Source organism: Vanessa cardui, chromosome 17 (assembly GCF_905220365.1).
Source record: "Vanessa cardui chromosome 17, ilVanCard2.1, whole genome shotgun sequence".
In the NCBI taxonomy this organism is placed as follows: domain Eukaryota; kingdom Metazoa; phylum Arthropoda; class Insecta; order Lepidoptera; family Nymphalidae; genus Vanessa; species Vanessa cardui.
In genome coordinates this window covers 11,921,634-11,948,572 of record NC_061139.1, presented here as the reverse complement: position 1 = coordinate 11,948,572, position 26,939 = coordinate 11,921,634, and the positions used below count along the sequence as shown (strand labels likewise).

At 36.2% G+C, this 26,939-nt stretch overlaps 2 protein-coding genes across 2 annotated transcripts; one reads left to right on the top strand and one right to left on the bottom strand.

Moving 5' to 3' along the window:
- Window positions 1-1,416: 1,416 nt before the first annotated feature.
- On the bottom strand, window positions 1,417-19,250 carry LOC124536673 (macoilin-2). The gene is made up of 14 exons (XM_047113231.1): window positions 18,994-19,250; window positions 17,951-18,092; window positions 17,011-17,137; window positions 14,481-14,641; window positions 14,088-14,201; window positions 13,187-13,357; window positions 10,537-10,765; window positions 9,875-9,994; window positions 8,786-8,943; window positions 8,578-8,684; window positions 7,927-8,028; window positions 6,981-7,119; window positions 4,395-4,581; window positions 1,417-4,275 (listed from the first exon to the last, which is right to left on the bottom strand). Exons 1-14 carry the CDS (start codon window positions 19,068-19,070, stop codon window positions 4,094-4,096), a joined length of 2,016 nt encoding a protein of 671 aa, XP_046969187.1. The 5' UTR covers window positions 19,071-19,250; the 3' UTR covers window positions 1,417-4,093.
- Window positions 19,251-20,531: 1,281 nt separating this feature from the next.
- Window positions 20,532-26,843, top strand: LOC124537063 (recQ-mediated genome instability protein 1-like). Its single transcript, XM_047113776.1, has 7 exons — window positions 20,532-20,730; window positions 21,380-21,567; window positions 21,720-21,816; window positions 22,448-22,560; window positions 23,793-23,933; window positions 24,643-25,421; window positions 25,904-26,843. Exons 1-7 carry the CDS (start codon window positions 20,648-20,650, stop codon window positions 26,051-26,053), a joined length of 1,551 nt encoding a protein of 516 aa, XP_046969732.1. The 5' UTR covers window positions 20,532-20,647; the 3' UTR covers window positions 26,054-26,843.
- Window positions 26,844-26,939: the final 96 nt, after the last annotated feature.

Below are 26,939 nucleotides of genomic sequence, written 5' to 3'. Positions count from 1 at the left end.
GCCCGTCGAACTAAGTTACCCCATTTCTAGCAGTATGGGAGAGGCCCGGAAGCCAAATTAGCCGCCTCGCAACCTCAAGTTTGATAGTTGAGTTTGAACAGGGATGCCCAGACTACCTTCCGAATCCTAGAGGGGACAATTTTCAAGCGGAACAAATATCATACGGTCAACCCCTTCCACTCTCATTGTCGCTTTTCTCTCCTAATCAGTGCTCTCGTCGCCTCAGCAGCCTGGAACCGTTCAGGCTGCGAGAAGACTGCGATGATCTCCCGCGAAATTAATTCCGAAACCGAGCATATCCAACTGGCTACAGATTTCGTGCAGCAGATCACATCCACAGAGATCATATTTCTAGGCGATTTTAATGTCATCCACGCCGAATGGCATCACGCACAATCATGCGGATGTCTTTACTTTTGACTTCGCTTTAGCATACGATTTAGACTTCATTGATCTATTATGTGGAGGATATATATCTTCCCTGTTGGACCTAAAGCTGACTTTTCATCGGACGGTTATCAGGTGACCGTCGATCCTCTAGGATGGTCAAATCCTGAAAAAAATCTTCAAGCTCACCCTCGCAATCAAATTCGGGGGAATTACCTTAACGATTTAATCCGTGTAAATTATACCTATTAACTAACCTTTAGATTTATCTCACATATTATGTACCTAGTATGTGTTAGTCATGAGTTAGAAGCGTTTATACTTTTAAATTAAAATACATGTTACTAACTGCGACATTGCGTACACTCAGTAAGCCTTCAAGATATTTCATAACATCGTTTTTTTATATCTTATTTATTGTTAATATTTAGTTTTTAATAAAAGTAAAAAATAATAAAATTATTAACAATGGTTGTGTTCATTGAGTAAAGCTTTATCCTCTCCCTAACGTAAAATCCGGCAAAACAATCCAAAATTAAGATTTTTAAATAAAATAAATTAACAATTACAGATTTAATTTTTTATATATCCTTAAAACAAGTGAAATTATCTTAAAAGAATAAAATATAATCTAGTCTCAGGCGTTTCTCCAAACTGGAGACTCAAAAAACACCACTCAGTTAATAAATACTGAGTAGACGTAAAGTGATTACCACCGACCATGGCCGGCTGCAACACCGGGGATTTGCAGACAAGACACACTCTTGACACTCTTTCTCGAAATAATTAATTTATTTATAGCTATCGTCATTCCGTACGATGTAAGCGTCATCGATACTTCAATCCAAAACTTTTAACGCATTTAAAAGTTCTGAAGTGGGAAAAACGAAGATGTTATGTCCCTTGTGCCTTACACTCCCTAACACTTTAAGTCGGAATATCTAAAGAGTGGTATTGTCTACCAAGGCGGGCAAAAAATTAGGAAAAATGTATATAAATAAATAAGTTTGGGTATAAAAACAAAACACAGCATGTCTGATTTTTTTATTGCTGTTACAGCATCCGTTTATAATACAAACAAACATCGCTTACGTTTCACTAGTGAAAATTCAGATCCTGCTTGTACCGATTGCTTGCTCCATGTTACCGTATCCAAGTCAAATAGTTCATCAATTTATATACGGTGCCTGTACTGCTCTCACAAACTTTGTGGTCGGGTAAATCACATCAAAATGTAGTTTAAGTACATGAGGTTCAACAGATTCGGCGTTTTGTTATTTAAAAAAAAAAAATACCGAAATTCTGACTCCGAGGGCAGTGCGCATCTATGATAAAAAAAAACTAAACTTAAAAAAAATACTTAGGGTATAAATAACGTTAAAGCCGGTGTACACATTTGTATCACTTATGGCACACAGACACGCCACGGTGTAGGCCGGCTTAATTAAGACTAGAGTAGTGTCACAATCTCGAAAAATACACTTACAGACCGATATATCCAATGTGCGCTGATTCCCTTACTTTAATTGTTCTAAAAACAACAGTTCCGTTAACAAAAGCGTCAGATAACAAGACATAAAAACTGACGAAAATACGTCGACGCCTCAAACGCAAGAATAGATGTTATTCAAAACATTTTACAAACACACTTTTTCTTAAAATTATTCCAATCACATAGCGTTTTACAACAACAAAAAAATATTATTAAAAATTAAACTTATTTTGTTAATAGGCAACACTGAAACGTCGCATCCATTCTTGAATTTTTACGCTTATTAATAAACTTAGGCAGATTAATATTTCGCTTGACAGTTACTGTATTAAAGTAAAAAAAAAACATTGTACTATATAAATGCAATATTTTATAAAATTGGAAGCAAGGGATTACTGAATAAAGGAAGCATTTGTTTTAACGTTAAACTAACCAAGAATTAAAGCTTCAAGTGACGTATCAACATTAAAAAACATATATTATTTTTATAACAAAATAGTTTGGTTAATTTTTAATGATGGCAATTATCATTTGTTATATGTTGATACGAGATTTGACGCAACGGCAAAAAATATTAAATTCTGGCATCAAAACCACTTACAATAATTTCTCATAAGTATTATTTAAAATTTGGGCAGATAGATGAGCTGGTAATAATACTATAAAATACAGGTTTCAACTAAAATGATTACGGATTCTTGTCGTTAATTTTTTTAGAATGAAAATAAAAGTGTCACTGAAAACGAGTTATTCAGCCACAATCTGAGTCAATATGAGCGTGTGTACATTAATGTTAACCTGACTGGTTTGTTGTAAAACTGTTAATTGAAAATCAATGTACTTTTAAAATATCAATAATATAATTAAAACAAATGCAATGCAGATAAATAATGGGATTCAAAATGACGTAGCCTCTATTCACCTCTCTTTCGCACACTGTTTCCATCTTTACTCACACCCGGCGTTGTAGGAGTGTACTGTTACTAGTGACAATTACAAATTTTACAAGAATCCGTAAATTATTCAACTTTCTTGTCCGTTCTCTTATTCTTTTATTAAATACGTGCAACTTTAGTTGAAAATAACCTTATATTTTACCAATCGGTGGTATATTATTTGACAGTTGACGTTTATATGAAATGTTTTGTTTTTTTTTTTTTGCACAGACGAAGCAGACTCAAGTTGCACGCATTCCGTTTAGAACATTGTACTGCCTTTTAGAATTCACTCAAAATCTTAACAAACAATCATGTCATGGTTTTTACAACAGTCAAGTTGCGTGTCCGCCATTTTTTTTTTAATAATTTTATATTCAACAAGAAAAATCAGCGTAGCATCCCTAAATTTTCCTATGTGACTAAGCTCGATTGTTTCATAATTTAAAGAGATAATATAACACAAATACAAAAATAGATTTTATATTATTATAATATTAGACAGATTCATTTCCTCTTAATTCCAAGTTATCCGGTCTTGTGTCACGACACTAATCAAACAAATCTTTACTTTTATTACATAGCAACACTGAATAAAGATAATTTAGGGTTGCAATATAAAGAAGTTATATTTAAAACCGGGATGCTACGCACAACACGACAATTGGACTAAAACGTCAATATACTAAATTTATACAAGGAGAAGACAACCAAATCTCATTTTGTACAATATATCACATAAATTCAAAACAACGCCGTCTGCAGCAACATGCGTGGAAGTACTGCCCTTGATTGATAAAATTATTGCAACATTAATCGAATTACAATCTTAATGAAAAAATTGTGATGAACACTTTGACTAAAAATAAGTCTAATCGTAAACTTAGTTAATACTCAGTATCCTTTTAAAAACGATCTCTTTGTCATTTGATAATAGTAACAAATATCGAAGTCAATGGCGAGCGCTATTATTATGCGTTTATTGTACTCAACGTTGAAACGAATATTATTTGAATAATTTTACCAACCTTAGCCACATCGAGGTACAGAAGATAATCCAAATATTTCAATGATGAAAAAATAAACGCTCTGATTTCACTTAGACGGTTACAAAACTAACACTCGTATCGTATCCGACGGCCATAATGATATTTGTATGGACAGTTTCATTTAAGTAACAAACGAGGATTACTCAACGCCGAGTTCGATTAAAAAACGAAAAAAAAAAAATATATTGAGATCAACAACGGCCATACAAAGATCGGTACGGTCGGAAAGCTCAGGCGTCGGAGCACAGCTGCTTGGGCGTGTACACGGACGCGTTGGGGTCGAGCGGCGAGCCGTCGGACAGCCGCAGCTTTGACACGCTGCCGCTCACCGGCGTCACGAACTCCGTCGGCATCACAGCCAGCATTTGAGCTTTCAGTTCCTCTATCTCCTTCTCCTGTCGAGATATTAGACCTGAAACGAGACGAGTGACGCTCAGGTGGGTCCATCGATAGGTCAAGGAGCCAGGGGGGGGGCACGAGTGACACTCAGGTAGGTCAAGGAGCCAGGGGGGGGGGGGGTTGTGCACGCACCCTCCTGTATGTGCATGTGTCGCTTGGCGTCGCCCAGCGCGGACAGCAGGTCGAGCTTGACGCGCGTCTCGGCGGACAGCGAGCGCTCGAGGTGCGCGGCGCGCTCCTGCAGCGCTGCGCACGCGCCCGCCAGCCGCGCGCCGCCGCCGCTCTCCTCGCGCGACGCGCGCGACTCCAGCGTGCGCACCTGCAACAACACCCCCCCTTAATCAGTGGCGTAGCTATCGTAGGGCCAGGTGGTGCAGTGCACCAGGGCCCCTGAGTTCAGGGGGCCCTCTTAACTAAACCTTAAGCTTCTGAAGCTAGAAGAACACAACCCTGTGCATAAGATTTCTTATTTGGTATCTATAATTTTAAAGGGCAAATTAGTTAAAGAGGGATGGAAAGAGGGGGTGAGGGCCAGATTATTTTTCTATGCACCGGGGCCCTTCCTCACCTAGCTACGCTACTGCCCTTAATCCAGACTCACTCGCTCAGTGTGGTGCTACATAGGTAGTCATAGGTTGTAGATGATAAAAAAGCGTGGAATTAATACCTGTTGACTTCCAGGCAGGATATATTAATTTAATAATTGTATTAACTTAAAAATTAACTAACATGACTGTATTTTTTTAAATGTTGAAAAAGAGTAACTACTGAGTTTCTTGCCGGTTCTTCTCGGTAGAATCTACTTTCCGTACCGGTGGTAGCTTCACTTAATTGTTAAATGACGATTCAAAAGTGCTTGTAAAAGCCCACTTGAATAAAGTGTACTTTGAAAAAAAGTCCTTTACGATGCACCGTCGACTACCGAAGCCGAGATGTCATGTCTCTTTTGCTTGCAATCACACTATCGTAGCGGCACGCTATGATGGCCGTTTTGACATTTGCCCGCTCATGAAATTTCGTATTTAATAAATAATTATATCAAAGGAGCAAATTGTTGTTCTTTATTGTCAATAGTGACGTGTTAGTCATAAAATTTATCGAATGCGATTTTTAAACTATAGTCCATTCCAATGACAAAAGGAGACATTCAAAACATACCGTATTTTTCAATATCACAAGTGTTTTGTTGATAATTCCACTATAAGATTAACTACAAACAGTTCTTGATTAATATATCTTCATTTGTAATACAACAATATTTCACTTAACTACATAGATCCACTTTAATTTCACTTCCAAAGTAACGAAAACAGTTTTGTCGACATTCAAGACGCCATTTCTCGATGACGAACATTAAAAATAGAGGCCTCAACTAGGCATGTTCGCTAAACGAATGTAGACGAATGAATTTATACAGATAAAAAATATATTATTTTAGTTTTAAAATTCATTATAGATATATTTTTTTAAATATATTTATTTAATTGGTTGTAATGTATAATATGAATTATTTATTAGAAACGTAAAAAGTTACCTAACGATAGATAAAAAAGTTATTTTTATACAGTAAGGTTTTTACATAAAAATAATATTTTTGCCAAAAATGTTAAAAGAATTATTTTACTTAAAAATAATCTCTTATCTCGAAATGTAGATCAGTTTTGTGCATAGCAATTTTATAGTTTTGAAAATAATACAATGTTAAGACATTCGTCTCTCATCTTTCGTATCATGTGCACGGATGCATATTCGGAATTCTCTGAAGTTTTTTATTACGACCTGACTTTGTTTAAACGGAAAATTACTTTTAAAATCAAAAAAAATATATCGTTCTTTAGCATTAATTACCCATTCATTCAATTATTTTGACCTCACTAGTCGAACGCAAATGACATATCAATTCAAGGTCAAAGTTGTTTATTTACCTTTTCTCCTCTTCCCAATGGAATAGACTATACAACAGATATTAGGGTACCGCGAAGATAGCTGTTTTTGCGTAAACGTGTACGTCACACTCTTACACTCGACCTCGTAGTCGGTGTTATATTTGTGTTGATAGTAAATATTTTATCTATTTTAATTCCAATTTTTTATTTAAATTGATTTCGTTCGAATATATTACTTAAACTTATATTTTTTTATTAAACCTTTTTAATCAGATACTACTTGCAACAAAAAACTTGAATTAAATTACTTGCAAAAACAAAGATTTTAATATATTATATCGATAATAAATTTACATTTCACATCACTTTTTTAATGTGTCAAAACGGCCATCGTATCTTGCCGCTAGTATAACTAATTCAATATATAATGTATTGTATTAAACAATCTAAAATTATCAATCTTTTTGGTAATTTTAATCTAATTTACTTGGTGGTAGGGCTTTGTGCGAGCCCGTCTGGGTAGGTACCACCCACTCATCAGTTATTCTACCGCCAAATAACAGTACTCAGTATTGTTGTGTTCCGGTTTGAAGGGTGAGTGAGCCAGTGTAACATGTAACATCTTAGTTCCCAAGGTTAGTGGCGCAGTGACGATGTAAGGAATAGTTAATATTTCTCACAGCGTCATTGTCTATGGGTGATGGTGACCACTTACCATCAGGTGGCCCATATGCTCGTCCGCCAACCTATACCATAAAAAAAAAATCGAATGTATTGTACTATGAGTACGATAAGTTAGGTTTGATAGAGAGGTAGGGGTAATGGTGGGCACCTGGTCCGTGGCGCAGGCCAGGTCGCGCTGCAGCTGCGCGGCGCGCTCGCGCGTCTTCTGAAGCTCGCGCCGCAGAGCGCCCGTCTCCGCATCCTGCGCGGCGCGGCGCGAACGGCACCAATCGCTCTCGCACTCCGCGCTGCACACACACACACCGTGGGCACGCGCACACACGTAAGGCATCGGCGTGGATTTCATTTAGTTGCACACACACACACACACCGTGGGGACGCGGACGCACGGAAGGCATCGGCATGAATTTCATTTAGTGAACAAAGACTTTGTCTTATTAGATATCAATTACATGTAATACATAGAGCTGAGATGGCCCCGTGGTTAGAACGCGTGCATCTTAACCGATGATTGCGGGTTCAAACCCAGGCAAGCACCACTATATATGTGCTTAATTGTGTGTATAATTCATCTCGTGCTCGGCGGTAAAGGAAAACATCGTTAGGAAACCTGCACGTGTCTAATTTCATCGAAATTCTGCCACATGTGCATTCCACCAAACCGCATTGGAACAGCGTGGTGGAATACGTTCCAAACCCTCTCCTTAATGGAAGAGGAGGCCTTATCTCAGCAATGGGAAATTTACAGGCTGTTACTTTACTTTACTTTACTACTTTACATGTAATTATAAAATTAAACTGCAAAGGAGACATTACAGTGCGGACAGTGACGTCCCCTACTTTCTAACTGTCACAGCAGCGGAGTAACCAGATAGTATTCTGATACAACACTGGCGGATTTTAAAAAGCGAACGTCACGGCCTCTCCGGGAGGCGCGCGCGACTGCGATGGTTACAAAGGGGGGTTGTCCGCTTGTAGCGGAGTAACCAGATAGTATTCTGATGCAGCACTGGTGGATTTTAAAAAGCGAACGTCACGCCCCCTCTACGGGAGTCGCACGCGACTGCGGTGATAACAAAGGGGGGGTGTCGTACGTGGCGGGGCGCGGCGTGTGTCGCGCGCGCAGCAGCTGATGCTCGGCCGCGGCGCGCGCACGACGCTCCTCGCTCAGGCGCCGCTCCAGCGCCGAGCGCTCGCTGCACACAACACGAGATACAGACGGGCGTACGGGCAGTGGCGTAGCTAGGTGAGGAAGGGCCTCGGTGCATAGACAAAGAATCGGGCCCTCGCCCCCTCCTTTCCCATCCCTCTTTAATTAATAATTATCATTTAAAATTATAGACACCAAATAAGAATTATTGTGCGCAGGGTCGTGATTTTCTAGCTACAGAAACTAAAGGTTTAGTTTAAAGGGCCCCCTGAACTCTGGGGCCCTGGTGCACTGCACCTCCTGGCCCTACGATAGCTACGCCACTGAATAAATTAAATATAAATATATAAATAAACAAAATTTAAATTATAAAAATAAAAATATCAGTTAATAATTAATTAAATGTGAACTTGACTTTGTAATTTGAAAAGATTTGATTGGTCAAAGGGGGCGGAGTCAGGCCGGTAAACAATGACAACTCACTGCATTCTTAACGCGAACAGACTATAGTGACTGATTGATGAGTACAATACCGACAACATGAAAGGGTGCGGCAATAAGGGTCATGAGCAATGTGTAAGATGTCGTGGCGCACCTGTGCTGCAGCAGCGCCCGGCGCCGCAGGTCGGCCTCTGCAGCGCGAGCCGACGCCAGCTCTGCGCGTGCGCGGCGCAACTCATCGGCCAGGTCGCGGCACGAACGCTGCGACAGAAGTGTCAGTCGGTCAGTGACCCCCGGGCACGGCAGGCGACCTACACGTCTGCCTCCCCCCGCCCCGCTTACAGTGGACGAAAGCTACTCACCGATTCCTTCTCCCTCAGTTCGCGCTCCCTGTCCCGCTCCCTCTCTTCTCTCCTCTCTTTCTCTTTCTCTCTCTCTTTATGACTATTACTATCTTTATTACTCTTTACATATTCTTTTGTACTTTCTACTTCTTTTTCTTTAACTAATATTTCTTTTGCTGAAATTATAAAAGTTAAATAAATATTGTTTTTCTTTTATGACTGCTGGAAGGCAGACGAGTAGATGTGTCGCCTGGGGTGGTAATGATAGTGTACCTCTGCGCGAGGACATAACATCAGGGGCTTTAGACATGGAATATAATTATATCGATAGACTATTTGACACTACTAATCCTTCCTAATAAATTATAATTAAGCTACAAATATAAACTAATAAATATTCATAATGATTATGTTTTATTTGTGCGTCAATTTGGTGATAACCAAAGAACGCACCCGTATAAGACTATGACCAAAGCGGAAATGTCTGTTGATAGTGTGCACAGGCCTTAATAATGATGCAATGGCAACCCTTGCATATTGAAAACGAATATGATGTACATCGATATAATTTAATAAATTTTATATTGCAATTAGTCATTCGTCTAAAACGCCAATAAATAGACGCAATATAAAACTCATTTTTATTTATACTTTAAATTACACGGTTGTAAGAATTCTCTTTGAAATCCAACTTTTTAATTTTAATCCTATCGAAGTAGACTATCAATAGCTAATGTAATACTCGGTATAATTAACCATGGCAGAGTGGTTATAATTATATATCAATGTATGACATACAACATAATATAAAAACAATTGACCACTATCCATATACGAAGAGATTGGAATCAGTACAATTTACTTTATGAATATCAAAAATATAACTTGATATTGTTGCAAATCCACTATTTTTATATGAATATTTAGATATATTATTAATATAGCCACAGATTATTTAAGATTTCCAATCGTAATGCGTCAATTTAATTTTAAAGTTAATTATTATATCTTTACTTTTGCTTGGAATAGATTACAGATCACTATGAATTTATTGTGAAGACTAAATTACGATTTACTTCTAATAAATATTTATGAAATTCCACTCACTTTCTGTACTCTTATGACTATCACTGCTATCCTTATCCTTTTCTCTATTCTTATGTCTCTTCTTCTCTTCTCTTACTGTACTAGCCTCTTTCTTTTCTAATTTCGTGGATTTACCACTACCTGGAATTCAATTATAAATATGAAACGACTGCTAGTTATTATATATTATAGTAGTAGTTTGGACAAAAATTCTTAATAGGATTTTTAAAGATGGCATTGAGTATGTGACGTTTAATAATATATATATATTAAAATACAAATTTGCTTTATGGCCTGCATATAATAAAACGGATGAACCGCGACCACGAGCTAAAGACCTTTTTTTATGGTATAGGTTGGCGGACGAGCATATGGGCCACCTGATGATAAGTGGTCGCCGTTACCCATAGACAATGACGCTGTAAGAAATATTAACTATTCCTTACATCGTCAATGTTCCACCAACCTTGGGAACTAAGTTATTATGTCTCTTTTGCCTGTAGTTACACTGGCTCACTCACCCCTTCAGACCGGAACACAACAATACTGAGTACTGTTATTTGGCGGTAGAATAACTGATGAGTGGGTGGTACCTACCCAGACGGGCTTGCACAAAGCCCATCAAGTAAAATCATGCCGACATGATCATGCCGACAAGACAATATGATTTAGAAAACACCGACCTTTGCTCAGGTCGGGCCGCTCGTCATCGTCGGGGGCGCCGGGCCCGCTGGCCGAGCCGTTGCTGAGCAGATGCGTGCTTGTCTGCGTGCTCGTTTGCGCGCTCGTTTGCGCGCTCGTTTGCGCGCTCGTTTGCGCGCTCGCCGGCGTGCTCGCTTGCGTGTTCGCTTGCGCGTTGGCTGTCGCCTTGTCTCGTGTCTGCTGCGCTACATGTTTCTCTAACTTTTCTAACTGCAAGCAAAAATAATACAATAGGCTATTTGATAATGCGAAAAATAAATTGTGAATTATTGTTATCAGTGTATATTATGAGTTTAAAAATGGTTATTTACTAACGAAACTTGAAAACAATACTCAATTTATTCAAAAATCAATAAATAGAAATGCATTTTTTCAAACGTTATGATGATAACGGGCTTATGATGAAGTCACTTTGTTGTAAACCTTGCTTTTCTACTATATGTACCAGAGATTAAAATACAGCAAAGTGACGTCACCGACCCCATTGCAGCGCCTATGAAAAACTAGTACTAACGGTATCACCGGACGTGGCGAACGACTTTTATTTAACATCAGCAGATATTCGCTGGACTTCAAGCTCGCCGTCGTCCTTTCGAGACCATAGGGGATACACTTCGATATCACGAGTTACCTTCCTATCTCAGAAGGCCGTTGGGGCATACCTCCAGGATCAGGTGATCCTTTGGGAGGGGGCGATGGACGACTTGTCCGGCGTCTGAAGTTGGTTTTGACTGGCTCCTGCGGGCACCGACCTTGCCCGGGGGCAAGGTGTGTTGTCCTACGCAGACGACAATGCCCTTCTAATCCACGTTCTCGCTGAGGTCTCCTCGAGGAGCGTCTACCGCCCTCCAAGGGACGGTAGTTAAGATACATGTGAGGGATCAGGGCCTCATCCTGGATGGTAGATGGAGCTTCGGGCAACATTTTGTCCAACTCAGATTGAAGCTCATCAATGCCAACGTAGGAGGACCTTAAACACCTTGCCTGCGTGCGCTCTATGGCATGGTATTTTTTTATTTATTGTAAATCAATAAATCTAATTCAATCCATCAGCCCATTTCCGTCCACTGCTGGACATAGGCCTCTCCAATTGCACGCCACTGAGATCGTTCTTGGGCTACTCGCATCCAGCTCCTGCCAGCCGTCTTGCGTAAGTCACTCCACCGTGCCCGAGGACGTTCTACACTACGTTTGCCGAGACGCGGTCTCCACTCTAGAACACGTTCTCCCCAACGGTCGTCAGTTCTGCGACAAATATGGCCAGCCCACTGCCACTTCGGCTTATTAATCAGGTGGGCTATGTCGATGACTTTGGTTCTCTGGCGGATCGCCTCATTTCTGATGCGATCCCGCACAGAAACGCCGAGCACAGCCCTTTCCATAGCACGCTGAGCGACTTTAAACTGGTGGACCAGCCTTGCCATCAGTGTCCACGTTTCGGCTCCGTATGTCATGACGGGTAGGACGCACTGGTTGAAGACTTTCGTCTTAAGGCACTGTGGGATCGACGATGTAAAGATTCGACGTAATTTTCCAAACGCTACCCAACCTAGCTGAATTCTTCTATTCACCTCGTCCTCAAGATTGTTTCTACCTAATCGCAAAGTCTGCCCAAGGTAGACATATTTTTGAACAACTTCGAGGACGGTACCATGTATCGCAATCGGTTCCGGTAGAACATGTTCATTGAACATGACCTTGGTTTTGCTCAAGTTCATCCGTAGGCCGATACGCATAGAAGAATCAGCCAGCTCGTTCAGCATTTGTTGTAGGTTCTGCAGCGTTTCTGCCACGATGACGATGTCGTCTGCGAATCTCAAGTGAGAGATGTATTCGCCATTGATGTTGAGGCCACGTCCTTTCCAGTTCAGCGTCTTGAACATATCCTCCATTGCAATAGTAAACAATTTGGAGGAAATAACGTCCCCTTGTCTCACTCCTCGATGCAATGGTATGGGATTTGTTTGCTGATTCTGTACTTGGAAGGAAAATAAACACCCTATTTGGTTGGACTCCCTTATTGCTCGTAATAAGGCTCTTATCTTGTGGGACCGTGGGAACAGTGCTGCTGACCCGCTTTGCCGAAGAAGACCAGAAGAAGGGGTCTTCGGATGTCTTCTCCTCCCGCCATAAGTGTCCCGGGGTTAAGGGTTTGTGTACCCTGAGAACTCCCTAGGAAATGGAACCCCGCAGAGGTGAGCCTACCGTCAGGACGTGACGGTAGTATGCACAAACGATCTCGTGAGATCCTCCAAAAAGACGGAGTGGCTTTTTAGCAGGTATACAACCCGCCCCTTACCTCATTTGGAGGAAAAGTGGTATGCGTTTTTGCAGCGAAAAAAAAGGGCGGCATCATAGGTATTGCACGCGGGCGACAAAATAGCTAGCGGCGGGCCTGACCCAAGACAACATAGAAAACTTATGGTAATCTACATCGACTCGGCCGGGAATCGTACCCAGGACCTCGGAGTGGCGTACCCATGAAAAACGGTGTACACACCACTCGACCAGGAAGGTCGTCAAAAATATAAAATGGATTTTAAAAACCAGTCAAATAGCCTATTATAACAATGAATTATCTCGTAATGCTAAATTGAATAGAAACGGTAGGTCAACGGTCGCGAGTGGTACCTTAACGTGTAAGGCGTGGTCGGCCACGCACACGCCGTTGTGGTCGCGTGCGCAGCGGCGCCGCACGGAGCCGTTCATGTGTCGCGCGTCGCTCTGCGTCTGCGCCGGTTGCGCTTGCGTTTGCGTGAATTCACCGCTTTTACACTCCGTCTCTTTACTACTCTGCATATTCTGAAAAGAGAAAAATCAAATACATACCTTCTGGAGACCGCTGAAAATCAGTTTAGAAGCATCATTGATGCTTCTTCTTTTACTGAGCGAATCTCCATTTGGTATTGTTGTACTGCAGCACAATTTTTTTTTTTTCTTCCCTTTTTCTATTATAATATTAATTTTTTTTTTTGTGTAATTTTAATTTATTGTGTTTTTTATACTGTTTTTATATGTGAATAAGATTGTTATTGTGTTGTAGTGCAACTTGACCAATAAATCTTTATTATTATTATTATTATTATAAATATCATTTGGGGTTGTACCATTGATCGAGCATTTGTTGCAACATAAATCAAATAACTTCAGATTTCTGAACATCTGAGTCGGGGCAGAGTCGAGATGGCCCAGTGGTTAGAACGCGTGCATCTTAACCGATGATTACGGGTTCAAACCCAGGCAAGCACCGCTGTTTCATGTGCTTAATTTGTCTTTATAATTCATCTCGTGCTCAGCGGTAAATTAAAACATCGTGAGGAAACCTGCATGTGACAAATTTCATAGAAATTCTGCCACATGTGTATTCCACCAACCCGCATTGGAACAGCGTGGTGGAATATGTTTCAAACCTTCTCCTCAAAGGGAGAGGAGGCCTTTAGCCCAGCAGTGGGAATTTACAGGCTGTTGTTGTTGTTGTTTGTTGTTGAGTCGGGGCTGAACAAACCTGTCACTAAATAAAATAGGTGTATACCTGTTCTATAAGCGCACTCTCGGGCAAGGCGTCCCGCAGGAGCTGGAAGTAAAACTCGTTCTCGGCACGCACTTGCCGCTGTCGCCTTAATCTTAACCGCTGCCCAACATATGCCTGCGGACAGATTGAAGAAGAATTGACTCTTTGGAAAATAATGGGCTTTAATCTGCCCTTATTTAAATCTTGGAAATTAACGCCAGTAATGAGATTTAGTCTTCATGTAACATGACTGCATGGGCGAAAATGTTAGAGGACAAGGCATTTTATACTGACTTTAATATGCTTCAAACTAGTTAAGCCGTATACTTTCTGAGGCCAAAAAGACTTAATCTATCAAAGACATTAATGGACTACTATTTTATTAAAGTAGTTGAGGTAGCAGGGCCGCGGTACCTTGACACCGAAGCCCAGCGACAGCGCGGGGTAGCCGAGGCAGTGCGCGGCCAGCGGGCGCCACAGCTCGAGCGAGCCGGCCCGCGCGCGCACGGCGCCCTCCGCGTACACCACGAGGCAGCACAGCGCCACCGTCGGCAGGCAGATGCCCTTGTCGCCGACTGCCGGCAGCGAGCGCATGAGCCCTTACTTAGTCTTAGTAAAAGCTACCGCGATTCGGGTAAATAATACCCCGAGAAACAGCGGGCAAAAGAAACAAAGCGGGTGAATTTTCTTCCTACGAGTAGTTGGTTGGTAGGTGGGGGAGTATCGATCTATTTTTGTAATTGTTTATTGATAGTACTTTGCGTGATGCCGCACTGAAAGTAACTAAAACAACATTGGTTCATTTATTATTGTTTTGCAATCTGTACGCGACGTAACATACTTTCCGTCTTTAATACATATCCTTTATAAGTATGTTATAAATTATTACATCCACAGACAGGCGTTGGGGGTAGCTCATACTACTTCAGATTTCACTGTGAGCAGCGTCATGGAATTCAGTCAGCGTCAGCGTCTGTCGGTAGCGTCAGCAAAATCACGTCAATAAGGTGCGGTGGTTCTTACTTGTTTGTTTGTGAATTTTTGGTCGCCATTACTACTGCGTTAATTTACAGATTTATAATTCAATTACTTTATAATCCAAATATTATAAGATTATAATAATCAATTAGAAGTCAGGTAAAATATACAAATCTAACTTACAGAATATGTGCTAAAAAGAATTACCCTTTTGACTTTGCACAAATTACGTAATTACTTTCAAATTTATTTACAATCGTTTCTTTGCTTTACAAGATCTGTTTCGGTATTCTTTATCAAAACTCCGTCTAATTCTCATAACAAATGGACTACACTTTATAATACTGACTCATTCGAGCTTTAAATCAGAACTGCAACATATTCTGTTGCTGTAAGTCGACACAAATCTCTTCCGTCGATAGAAAATAATGTAATTAAAGTTTACTAGCATTCCACATCGATATAAAAACCGATTTCAATGTAAATAGCTTTCGATGATGCAGACTCTAATGTAAACAGACTAAACCAAAAATAAATCTATTCAGATATCGGAAATAGTTCCTACATTAGTAACGAATCTTTAATAATAGACAACACATTAAGACCACGATACTGATGAGATGTTACATTGGTTTTACAGTGGTAGGGGTTTGTGAACCTCCTAGGTACCATCTAGTTAGTTATGTACCATCCATCATATTCTACCGCCAAACAGCAGTGATCAGTATTATTGTATTCCGATTTGAAGGATTAATGAGCAAGTGTAACCACAGGAAATCCACAAGGAACATGAAAAAATTGTTCCTAAGGTAAAGCAAGGTAATATTTCTTACAGGGCCATTGTCTATGAACCATGGTGACCATTTACAATCAGGTAGATAGTCCATCTTCCTATATCGTAAAATAATTATCAAAATCCACGTCATTCTAATATAGTCATGTTGTATAGATGTTTAGTTAGCTTGACATTATAATACTCCATACGAAATGATTATCTTTATTTTATTTATTTTAACAACATCCACGGGTTCAAAGTTGTCTGTGCCTTTTTTCATTCTACTTTAATAAATTTTGACATTTTATATTTTTACTGAACATCAGCAGATCTTCGCTGTATGTAAGCTAGTCGTCTTCTTGGAAGACGTGGGCCACACTGAATGTTTTTTTTTTTTTTTTTTTTAATTTAAAATGAATGAACTTTAAGCCATCGGCGTAATGGCGAGCACTGAGACTCAACTCATACGTCAGTCAACAAATTAAACTAACTGCAATTCCACACAGTTAAGGACGTCATAGACAACTGAAGAAATCTCTTGATCACATCACTAAATTTATACATACACATTATAAAATACGGTAACTAATTAATTTAACGTCTTTATTATCTGTGTTCGTTTTTTAATGATTTTTTAATATCCTTTAAACTTATTGATAATAGAAAAAAGTTGTATTGTATCTTTTCATACAATCAAATACTCCCATCTTGACTTATGAGGCAAAATGATAGTGAAAAAAAGTTGTATTGTATCTTTTCATGTAATCAAATACTCTTGTTTTGACTTATGAGGCTAAAAATTGTGTGAGGTTTATCACTAAATGTAATTATTTTAATAGAAATTATACATAAATAAACAATAAAATATATTTATGTATTATTAAGTAGGGTTTTCTATTTAATTAAATAGATATACCAATAACGACTCTTTAAAAACAAATAATGACATTGTACTATTATATATACAAACTGGAGGTAAAGATTATTCATTCGATTGCAAAAAGAACTACTTACTAGAATCAACTTCCTCAACATTTCAAATAATCGAACAATTAAAACAAATTGCAAAATAATTAGAATAATTATTATACAGAATTTTAAATCTACTTTCCTTAATATTTAAGTGAATATTAGCATGCATTATGTGTTTTGTTTGTGTGTGTGTATATGAGCACATTATTGTATACTTACATGTGTACCACACATATTGTACCCACACATAGGTACTGGCGGCGAAGAATATGTACTGTAGTGGTATAAAGAAGAAACATATCAAATCGGACATCAAGGCTATACATATGAAAAACACAGAGAACGCCTGAAACAATAAAACTGATTAAGAATCTTAAACATATTACAAAATTAATATTATAATTCAGTTATCGATTGAATCTACTAGTTTTTTAATAGTTTATATGAAACTAAAATCAATATTTAACATTAACTTAAATAATTAAAATGAAAATAGAAACACAATGCATTTTTTATCTATATAATCTTGCGTTGAGTAATTGTCTAGTCCAGGCTGTGATCTATTAAAAAGATATTTTTAATACATTTTGATTATTACGTTTTAGATATTTTAATCTATATATCAATTATTATGAATAGGTGTCAATATAATTAGATAAACATTCAAATGGAAACTTTTCTTTTTAAATATAAAATCTTCAATATAGAAGCATTATTTAACTTTTATGTATTAGTTGACAATTAAAGTAATGCTTGTTTGAAAAAATAAATAACCCAACCTAAGAACAATTGCCGATGAACTAAGTCTTTATTTTTCTATTTCTCAGATTTTGTAAATTTGTTTGAGACACAAGTATTTTATGGTTAAATTTACACAATATTTTTTATCTGTAACATGTCTGTTCCTCTTATTTACAAGCCTTTAGATAACTTCACCTACTTATGATGAGTCAAATCATTGAACAGATTAAAACCTTTTTGGTGTTAGTTACACTAAAAGTAAATATATTAAAAAAAAAATTATTTGAGGTCACTCTAAACTCCAATACTTATCAAATATGTATGTCTTATAAATAAGTTAATGACAATATAAGATTAAAATTAAATTAGAAAACATAGTATAGTGTTATATTTCATAATATTAAAAAAATTTACTTACAACTCCGTGATATTTAAATGAATCGTAAACAGATTTCAGCATCATCCAGAACGGCCAGAGGAACTCAAATCTGAACTCGAGCATATAATCTGCCATAATTACTGTCGCCCACAGCATCACAAATTTCAGGTACAACAGAGAACTGAAAAATAAAACCATATTTATGATGATTTCTATTACATTACAAGCACTCAGATAATGGAAAGAATAAAATAAAAACTAATGATTGCATGTTATAGCTGTTGACTTAGTATAAAATGAAGAATATGATTTCCATTTCCCTTGAAAAAAATAATTATCTTTTAAATTTTAATATCTTTCTTTACAATAATGGATTATTTTTACTATAGCTTTCTTGTAATACCTGAAATAAAATCTTAGTCTGATCATCTATTTGATTGTAAATTATATATTTTCTAAGTTATTATTATTAGTTATTATCAATAAATAACCTACATTATGGTTTTTTATCAGATACTTCTATAATATGAGAACATGTATTTTTCTTAAATAAATAATTATAAATCTCATTCTATATTTTTATAAAGAAATCTATCAATAAAACTGTTTGTTTATACCTTCAGAAGCATAAGGTGAGACAATATATTGAAAATACATTTTTAACATACAATAAATACTAAATAAATTAACTTTTATTAAAAATAAACGGTTAAATATTGTACAATTACTTTGCATCAACATTTTAATTCAAAATAAATTATTGAAGCATATCATCTAAACCTTTTAAATTATTCAAAATAAGACATTAATAATAAAGTTTAAATTGCGACATAACTTGTACATGATGCATATATGCTACTTATATTATTCCATGAGCGGGAAATATTATTTTTTACTTTTAAATTCAGCCGTCAGTCGAACTACTGAAGTAGACTATCACCAGATGGTGACTTAGCCTGCACGTTCTCGTACCACCGGTATCAAAACTCGATTTTTAACAGAATTTACGACAGTTAAAGATATATTTAATCTTTAGACGTCTTAATAAGATTTTAATAAGATAAAAAAGCGCTTCCACTCACTTTGCATACATTCCTTCGCCGATTTTGTTGCGCTTTATGGGGCGCCGCTTGCCTGATTCGGCATTTCGCCTCTTCATATTTTATCCTCCACCGTGTTAGTCACAAATACAGGCTCTCCGTTCACAACACTTATTTACAACGAAACATCTATGAAAACAATGCTCCGTAGGATAGAGCTTTTTGTTGTCAATCGGCCTACGTCCAGAATTTACGAGGGAGATGGATGAATTATCGGCAAGCTCTTTTTGCGTTCACTCACAAAATAGTGATGTTGCTAGATAACAAAATTTTAAATGAAATATTGCACACATTATTTTGTTACATATAGAGTAGAGAGTATAATGTTAGCATAAATACACCGTAGCAGGTAATCATATATTATATAGAATTTTTTTATATAAAATTTCAATATGATTACTTAATTAAGTTTTTTAATTTCTATAGTTTACAAATGGTGTAATTTGGGTTCTGTATTAATAATACACAATGTTATGATCATCACACTAGTGAATAACAAACTAAAAATTGATACCCAGTTTATTTTGTACAATAGACAGGTACTATACTTTAGTGATTGTATTGTATTTCTTAGTTGGTCGAAGTTCTTACATAAAAATACTTTTATTACTAGTTGGTAATTCAAACTTTAGGCAGTAAATTTTAAATAATTATGTTTTTTCAGATCAATATGAAATTAAATGAAATGTAACACAAATAAAATGTCGAATAAATAGTTAAGAAGTGTTCCTTCAAGTCAATTCGTCACCTCAAACTGTAAAAGACCTATTGGGCCCAAAATGAAATACTGCTCTCATTTTTGCACATAAGCCGACCAGGACGAAGAGCGAAATCGCTGATGATGAAGACCTTTCTAAACTGCCCGATCCTTTATTTTAGTGCAGAGTTGAGAGTTCACTCTGAATCTTCGACGCTTTTTTTTTGAAATATTGAATTATTAATTTGGATAAAAAAAACATGCTGGTGAAATTAAAATAACTAAATATTCATAGTTATAAAACATGTCGACGACATGAATATTTTGCTTGTGTCGATCTGACGATTTTGATAATGCTTCAAACTTTTATTTTTCATCCATGTACTTAATTAACTTTGTATGCTTTTGAAGTATATTTCTAATGTTTGGTAACAAAATTGGTTGGTTATTTAAAGAGTAATTTTTTTTTCCCTCAAGATGGTTTTTTTATTTTTGAGTTTTATTAAATATTTGAATGACGAACCGAACATTTAAAAAAATATTAAACTAAAATTAACGTGGAATAACTGCAAAGCCATTAGTTAGTTAATACATGAAACCCTTAGTAGGACCACATATCACTTACTTACATTTTTATTTATTTGTGGTTTGTACATATGGCAAATCTGTTATCATACCGTCAAATGTCAAATATAGTTTATTATTATTACTTAGTAAGTTGGTATAATTATCATTTATCAGTATAGTTATAGTTAGAGTTATTTTTGTTTTGTGTAATTGTGTATGGTGCAGACCTATATATTATTCTACTTTTCGGTGCAGACTGCAGACTGGATTGTAATAAGTACAATATATGTCTACGTTTTAGGCGCGAAAACCGAAATTAAAGATAATTATTAGTGGTTATTTAAGGATAATAGTTTAAAGTTTGTTATCAGAATGTCATATAACTATATTTTAAACTCTGTACGAAGTTATATGTCCTCGAATCATATGATTGTTGACCAAGAGTGGTTATCAGAGTAAGTTATTATTTTAATTAAAAATAAACTTGAATAATTATCTAACTATAATTATATCCCTATTCGTTATCTTTAAAGTAGGTAATAGGCAATTAAACATACATGTATATGTTAAAAAAAGGAAGTGGTACAGATACTATTTTTGTCTTTTATTTATTGAGTAACTTGGAAATACTCATAATTTTTTTTACAATAATTACACATCATTTAGATTTATTCTCCCTAGTTAATTAAAAATAACATTTTTTTTTTTTTACTAATAAGCACGCTGAATTCTACATGTAACTGAACTACACTATGTAATCTGAATGTGCACATGTAACAGAAATCTTCCTGAAGGGTTGGGCGGATCAATAAGATTTTCCTGTCTGTTGAAGCGGTTCTCTGGTTATTTTATATTAGACCCAGTAGATTAGTTTACAATGGGTACAGAGAGCTAGTAAATTTATATTGGTAATAAATTTGCGAAAATAAAAATATATAGGGTTTTTATGGAGTTATGGCAGTTATGGCACCCCATAATAAATTTACATGGGACACCATCCGTTAACGATAAAAAACATTTAAAAAAATTTGGACCACTTGGGCTGCCTCCACATATTTACCTTTATATTTAAAAAACTTTATATTGCTTTAATTTCTGTTACAGATGTGTCAATCATTTAATAGAAAACAACTTCAATGAAGATGAAATAAAACTGCAAACAAAAGAACAATGGCTACTAAACAATCTAACAGATGTGTGTCCAGGATGCTTACCTCAAAATTTGAAAAGTAGGGTCAAAATAGAATTAAACGGTCAATATGTACTCCAAATAAATGCTCTAGTGGATATTGGTAAGTAGAAAATCTTTAAAATCAATTTTTAATCATTAATCTAATCATGATATTTAGACTTTAATATTTTGGTCCTGTACCAGGCCGTATGCTGTTTTTCTATCTTAAAACTAAATAAATGATACATAATATAACTACAAATAATATTGCAGGATCCTCAGCTTATCAGCAACATTTAAAATTACAAAAAGTAAATACAGAAAACATTGAGGCAACTACAAGGTTTGAAGACAAGATATCAAATCACAGGTAAATAGAAATGGTAATTATTTTTATATTTTTTAATTGCTTCATTAAATGTTGACTGCAATGGCTATCTAAAGAATTATAATTAAGAAGATTTAAACATCATTAAGTAATATATTAATATGTACTAAATAAATTGATAAGTATTGTGCACAAAGGCTGGATGAAATCAAGATTGCTCTATATTGAAATTTAAAAAGTATAAATGTGCCTCTATGTATATAAATAACAGGAATAACTTTACACTTGCAAGTACAGAATGTTTTTGATATTCTGAAAGTATTTTTATGTTGCTCATTTAAATAATAGGAAAAATAAAGATGGTAAAAGACTAAATATCAAAATATTGTTTATTTAAATTAAGACTATATGTTTAAGGCACTTTTATGTACTTTTGAATGGATAAGGATGATCCTTATCTTTCCACAAGTCAACCATTACTTCTGTTTACTCTTTTAAATTTATAAGGGCTTTAATTTAAATTAATAATTTTTGTAATTTAATGTTTGAATAAAAAAATAAAAGCTAGACTAACTTTTGTCTCACTTAAGAAAAATAATTGCTTGAAATTAATATTGCGATAAGTGATTTCCCAAACATAATTATTCTAATGACGCTGTTAATATTATTTCAGAATGATTAAATTGTATATGACAGATGGAGTGCAGGAGGTTACGGGTATAGAGTACAAGCCTATGAGGAATCTCTCTCTCGATGTGATACCAGGAAGCAAGGTGCTTATAAAAGGTGAAATAAATAAATACTCCTCAAAATGAAATAAAGGAAAAACAAAAACTAGCTTTTCTCTAGCTTAGAAATTGGTGTGAAGGTCGGCAACCTCAAATGAGTTCTCTTTTCTTGTTTTGAAACATTCGTAAACTTGGCTTGGTCCACTTGGTCTTACGCCTTTTCACGGTAGTAGGTAGGTGATAACGCGGCGTCCGCCAAAAGACAGAGAGGGTACTGCTGGTTTTTTTGAGTAAACCTGGCTTATTTTAGCGCCCAAGTACTCCAGGAGCACTCCTACTTTCCATCAGAGTGCCGTCACCCCCCCCCCCTCCTACTTTCCATCACGTGGGGGAAGCGTATTGCGTTTTTCCAGCGAGAAAAAAATGGTCTTACGCCGTCAATTGCAATGGTATGTGAGATTAGTGGAGGACAAATCCTGTTCAGTTGAGTATTTACAGGCCTCCTCTAATCAACGCATGACCTCATCGCGAACGATGTTCAAAACAATTCCTTTATAAATTAAAGCAAAACTTCGCGTTTATTCAACAGATTTAAATATAATATATCCAAACCTATGATACATTTTGTGTTGATTTAATTAAATTTTTAATACAAACATTATAAACTGACGACGTTTACTCGCACGTTATACATTAATGTTTTTTTTTATAATTGCATTTCACCGATCTCTACCCGGTCAGTTTCGCTCTCTAATATTAATTCTTTATTTAATCGTACTAATTAGTAAATGTCAATTAATAGAGATGTCTATGGCTGGAGTTCTTAAAAATAAGACCATAACATTATAAGTATGGCTATCGTCTCATAATGACTGGGACAAAAATCTGCTTACGCTATTAATATATACAACAACAACAGCCTGTAAATTCCCTCTGCTGGGCTAAAGGCCTCCTCTCCCTTTGAGGAGAAGGTTTGGAACATATTCCACCACGCTGTTCCAATGCGTGTTGGTGGAATACACATGTGGCAGAATTTCTATGAAATTTGTCACATGCAGGTTTCCTCACGATGTTTTCCTTCACCGCTGAGCACGAGATGAATTTTAAAGACAAATTAAGCACATGAATCAGCGGTGCTTGCCTGGGTTTGAACCCGCAATCATCGATTAAGATGCACGCGTTCAAAGCACTGGTCCGTCTCAGCTATTAATATATATTTTTTTCTAATTGGATAATTTTTTTCCCATAATCCGTAACAACTAATTTTAAAAATTAATGTTTCTTTTCTAGGTCCAGTGGAATGTAGGCGTGGAATGTTTTTGTTAACGGAGAATTGTATAGAACTGCTCGGCGGGGAAGTCGAGGAATTGATAGTCGCGAACTCGCAAGCCGCCATTCTATCTTCCAAATTGAGCTTACCGATTCCACAAGGTAATTATTCATTCAGCGACTTAACTAGTCTCATTGACCTGAAAATTAGGTCCCGAGAGTGAATAATTTGTTTTTGGGTTTATCAAAAAATTATTTTCAAGTCCAGTAGTTAGAAGTGTTCACCTATCCTAGAGAACCGGTTAGGAAGTTGTTTGAAATTGAGCGAATCTATGCAGTTCATAAAGACACGAATGCAAAAACCTATGTCTCTTTCTAAAGAAACTTCACCTGTTGCTATACTGTTTAAACAAAATGTTAAAAATAGTAAACAAAGAAATATATTACACGTGCGGCGAAGGTTACTCAAAGCCTTAATTTAAAACGCTATTTAGATAAAATAATTGATAAAGATCCACGTATTGTTTATATGCCTTTTATAAATCCAAACTCAGTTCGATTAGATATAAATACATTTATTTAACATAATAGGTTCAATCGGCATAATTCCAAGTTGTATAATCAATCACCCTTAATTTTCATGATAACCCCGTTAAAAACCCCGGATTCTGACCACCGACCGCTCTCTTCTGTTTTTTCTTTTTTTATTTCTCCTGTCACCTCAAAATCTGTCCAGTCATCCAATTGGTCAGCCGATCAAAGTCGGCTTAAACAGCCAACGACGACGCAACAGCGTTACCTATATATATATATCTCTAAATCAGAATAACATAATTAAAATCATCACATGCCTCTCGGTAAAGCATTTAATATTTTTTACCAATTCCAGCTCCAACGATAGATCAGACAAGAGATCGCACCATTCCATCACCGGATATCCAAATGATTCCTACAACAAATTCTCATGAACAAATAGAACCAATGACAAATTTTGTTGAAGACGAAATCGACATGGAACAATTGGCCGTAATCGAAGCGCAGTACAGCAGCGCCTTGACGAAGAGGCGTTCAGAGGATGACATGGCGAACCCAGATAAAAGAATCAAAAGGGATCCTGTCTCCAGTTCAAATAACGACGATTATCCCGACGACAACGACATGTTCTTTGAAGACGAAGAGTACCTTAAAGAATTGGAAGCTAAATTTGATGAGAAAGAAAATGAACAGTTTAATACTGACTTCAACAATAGAGGTGATAGGCCTGAGTCTAACGGCATAAACAATCCAATGACTGCATCTTCTAATAATACTGCATCTACTTCTAAAGATAGATCAGAACCAATTAGTCGATCGATCAGGCCATCATCGGAACCGTTTGTATATATAAAACAAATAAACGATTTGAGTGAGTTGGAAAGGACAGGAAAAGTTTTCAAGGTAAAAGCACAAATATTGAAGATATTATCAAAGTTGACAGTGGGTAAGGAAGGGTGGAGCTTAAGCTGTACGATTGTAGATGGTACTGCAACGATAGATGTAGACTTCTCCAGCGATGTACTATCAAAGTTAGTCGGGTTCACGCCTCAAGAAATGATACAGATGAAGAAACAAATGGCGAAGAATGCACAGATTAAGGATGCAGCGGTTTCGGTAAGAATTCTCTTTTTTCCTTAAAAATGTTATATACATAATATAATGAGACAAGTTTTGTGACGTATTTGTTATTTGTGTAGTTGATCAAAGCTAGTAGTAAATATAAATATTGGACACCATCACATACATTACTCTGATCCCAATGTAAGTAGCTAAAGCACTTGTGTCATGGAAAATCAGAAGTAACGACGGTACCACAAACACCCAGACCCAAGACAACAGAGAAAACCAATGAGTTTTCTACATCTACTCGGCCGGGAATCGAACCCGGGAGTGGAGCGGAGTGGCGTTCCTATGAAAACCGGTGTACACACTACTCTACCATGGGGGTTGTCTATGGTAGTACATGTTACCATCATTACTTCTGATTTTCCATAACACAAGTCCTTTAGCTACTTACAATGGGATCAGAGTAATGTAAGTGATGTTGTCCAATATGTATTTGATATCGAATCAATAATTATTTTTTAATGTTTTAGGCTCTACAAAAAGCTAAGGATAATCTTCAAGTACTCTATTGCATTATTGAAATAACTATATTGGAACGTCCCTTGATCACACAACTTATACCATTTGAAACTTGTCACACAGACCTTTTGATGAAGAGACTAAAAGATAGTGGATTATAATAAAATATGTTTTATTAAAATGTGTTTTGTCCATGGTGCCGAAAAGATGAAAGAAGGATGAGAAATGCTAATGCTTTAAATGTCTATGGTATAAAAATAACATTTATAAAAATGTTCATAATGTAGCCATATGTATATTTTGTAGGACTTTGCTAAAAGTTTCTTTAAAAAAAGATTGTTGCCATATCGTTTATTAAAAAGGGTTTTAATGTTTTTTGATTTGCTAACTTATATTAATTAAAGCAATTCATCAATGGAGAGTAAAGAACAATATATTGTTTATAAATGAGATAAATTGTAACTGACTTCATACAAACATTAAGGTTTGACAATGTAATAATACATGAAATTGAGTACATCTTAATAAAGAAAATATATTTACTTTCATGAAAAACTCAGACATGACAAAAATTTCTTATGCCTATATTATTTTTCCATAGCTCCCCAAGTATAAAATAAGAGGGTGATTAAGATAATGCTGTTTCCTTCTATTGAATGTCAAATCAATTAAGATAGAAAGAGAAAAATATATGAAGGTTTATTTGTAGTATTAAGCAAGCTTTTTAATAGCGTTATAACAGATCTCCTGACGCATATATTTTTGTAAATATTAACTATTAAGTAAATTTGTTTATTTTTTTATTAATAATTTATGATAGTTTTATAACTCGTTAGATTTAAGATGAATTTAATTCACACATTTGTTACTAAACATGTGTATAAGTACATATGTAATACTCAGGTTAGAAGTACTTAAATATCTTATTAAAAATATATATTTTTTTAAATCGATTTTTTATTCAATCCTTATTTATACTGAAATTAATTAAAATATATGATTCTATTGAAACCCTCACCAAAAGTGTTTGAAGATTCCAGCGACTAA

Excerpts from the sequence above, each read along its gene's own strand:
- LOC124537063 (XM_047113776.1), top strand. The coding sequence starts at position 20,648 with ATGTCATATAACTATATTTTAAACTCTGTACGAAGTTATATGTCCTCG. Across the intron at positions 20,731-21,379 it reads GACCAAGAGTGGTTATCAGA|ATGTGTCAATCATTTAATAG; the intron begins GTAAGTTATTAT and ends TTTCTGTTACAG. Across the intron at positions 21,817-22,447 it reads GACAAGATATCAAATCACAG|AATGATTAAATTGTATATGA; the intron begins GTAAATAGAAAT and ends ATATTATTTCAG.
- LOC124536673 (XM_047113231.1), bottom strand. The coding sequence starts at position 19,070 with ATGAAGAGGCGAAATGCCGAATCAGGCAAGCGGCGCCCCATAAAGCGC. Across the intron at positions 17,138-17,950 it reads CATTTAAATATCACGGAGTT|GCGTTCTCTGTGTTTTTCAT; the intron begins GTAAGTAAATTT and ends TTATTGTTTCAG. Across the intron at positions 8,685-8,785 it reads AACTGAGGGAGAAGGAATCG|CGTTCGTGCCGCGACCTGGC; the intron begins GTGAGTAGCTTT and ends CTTCTGTCGCAG.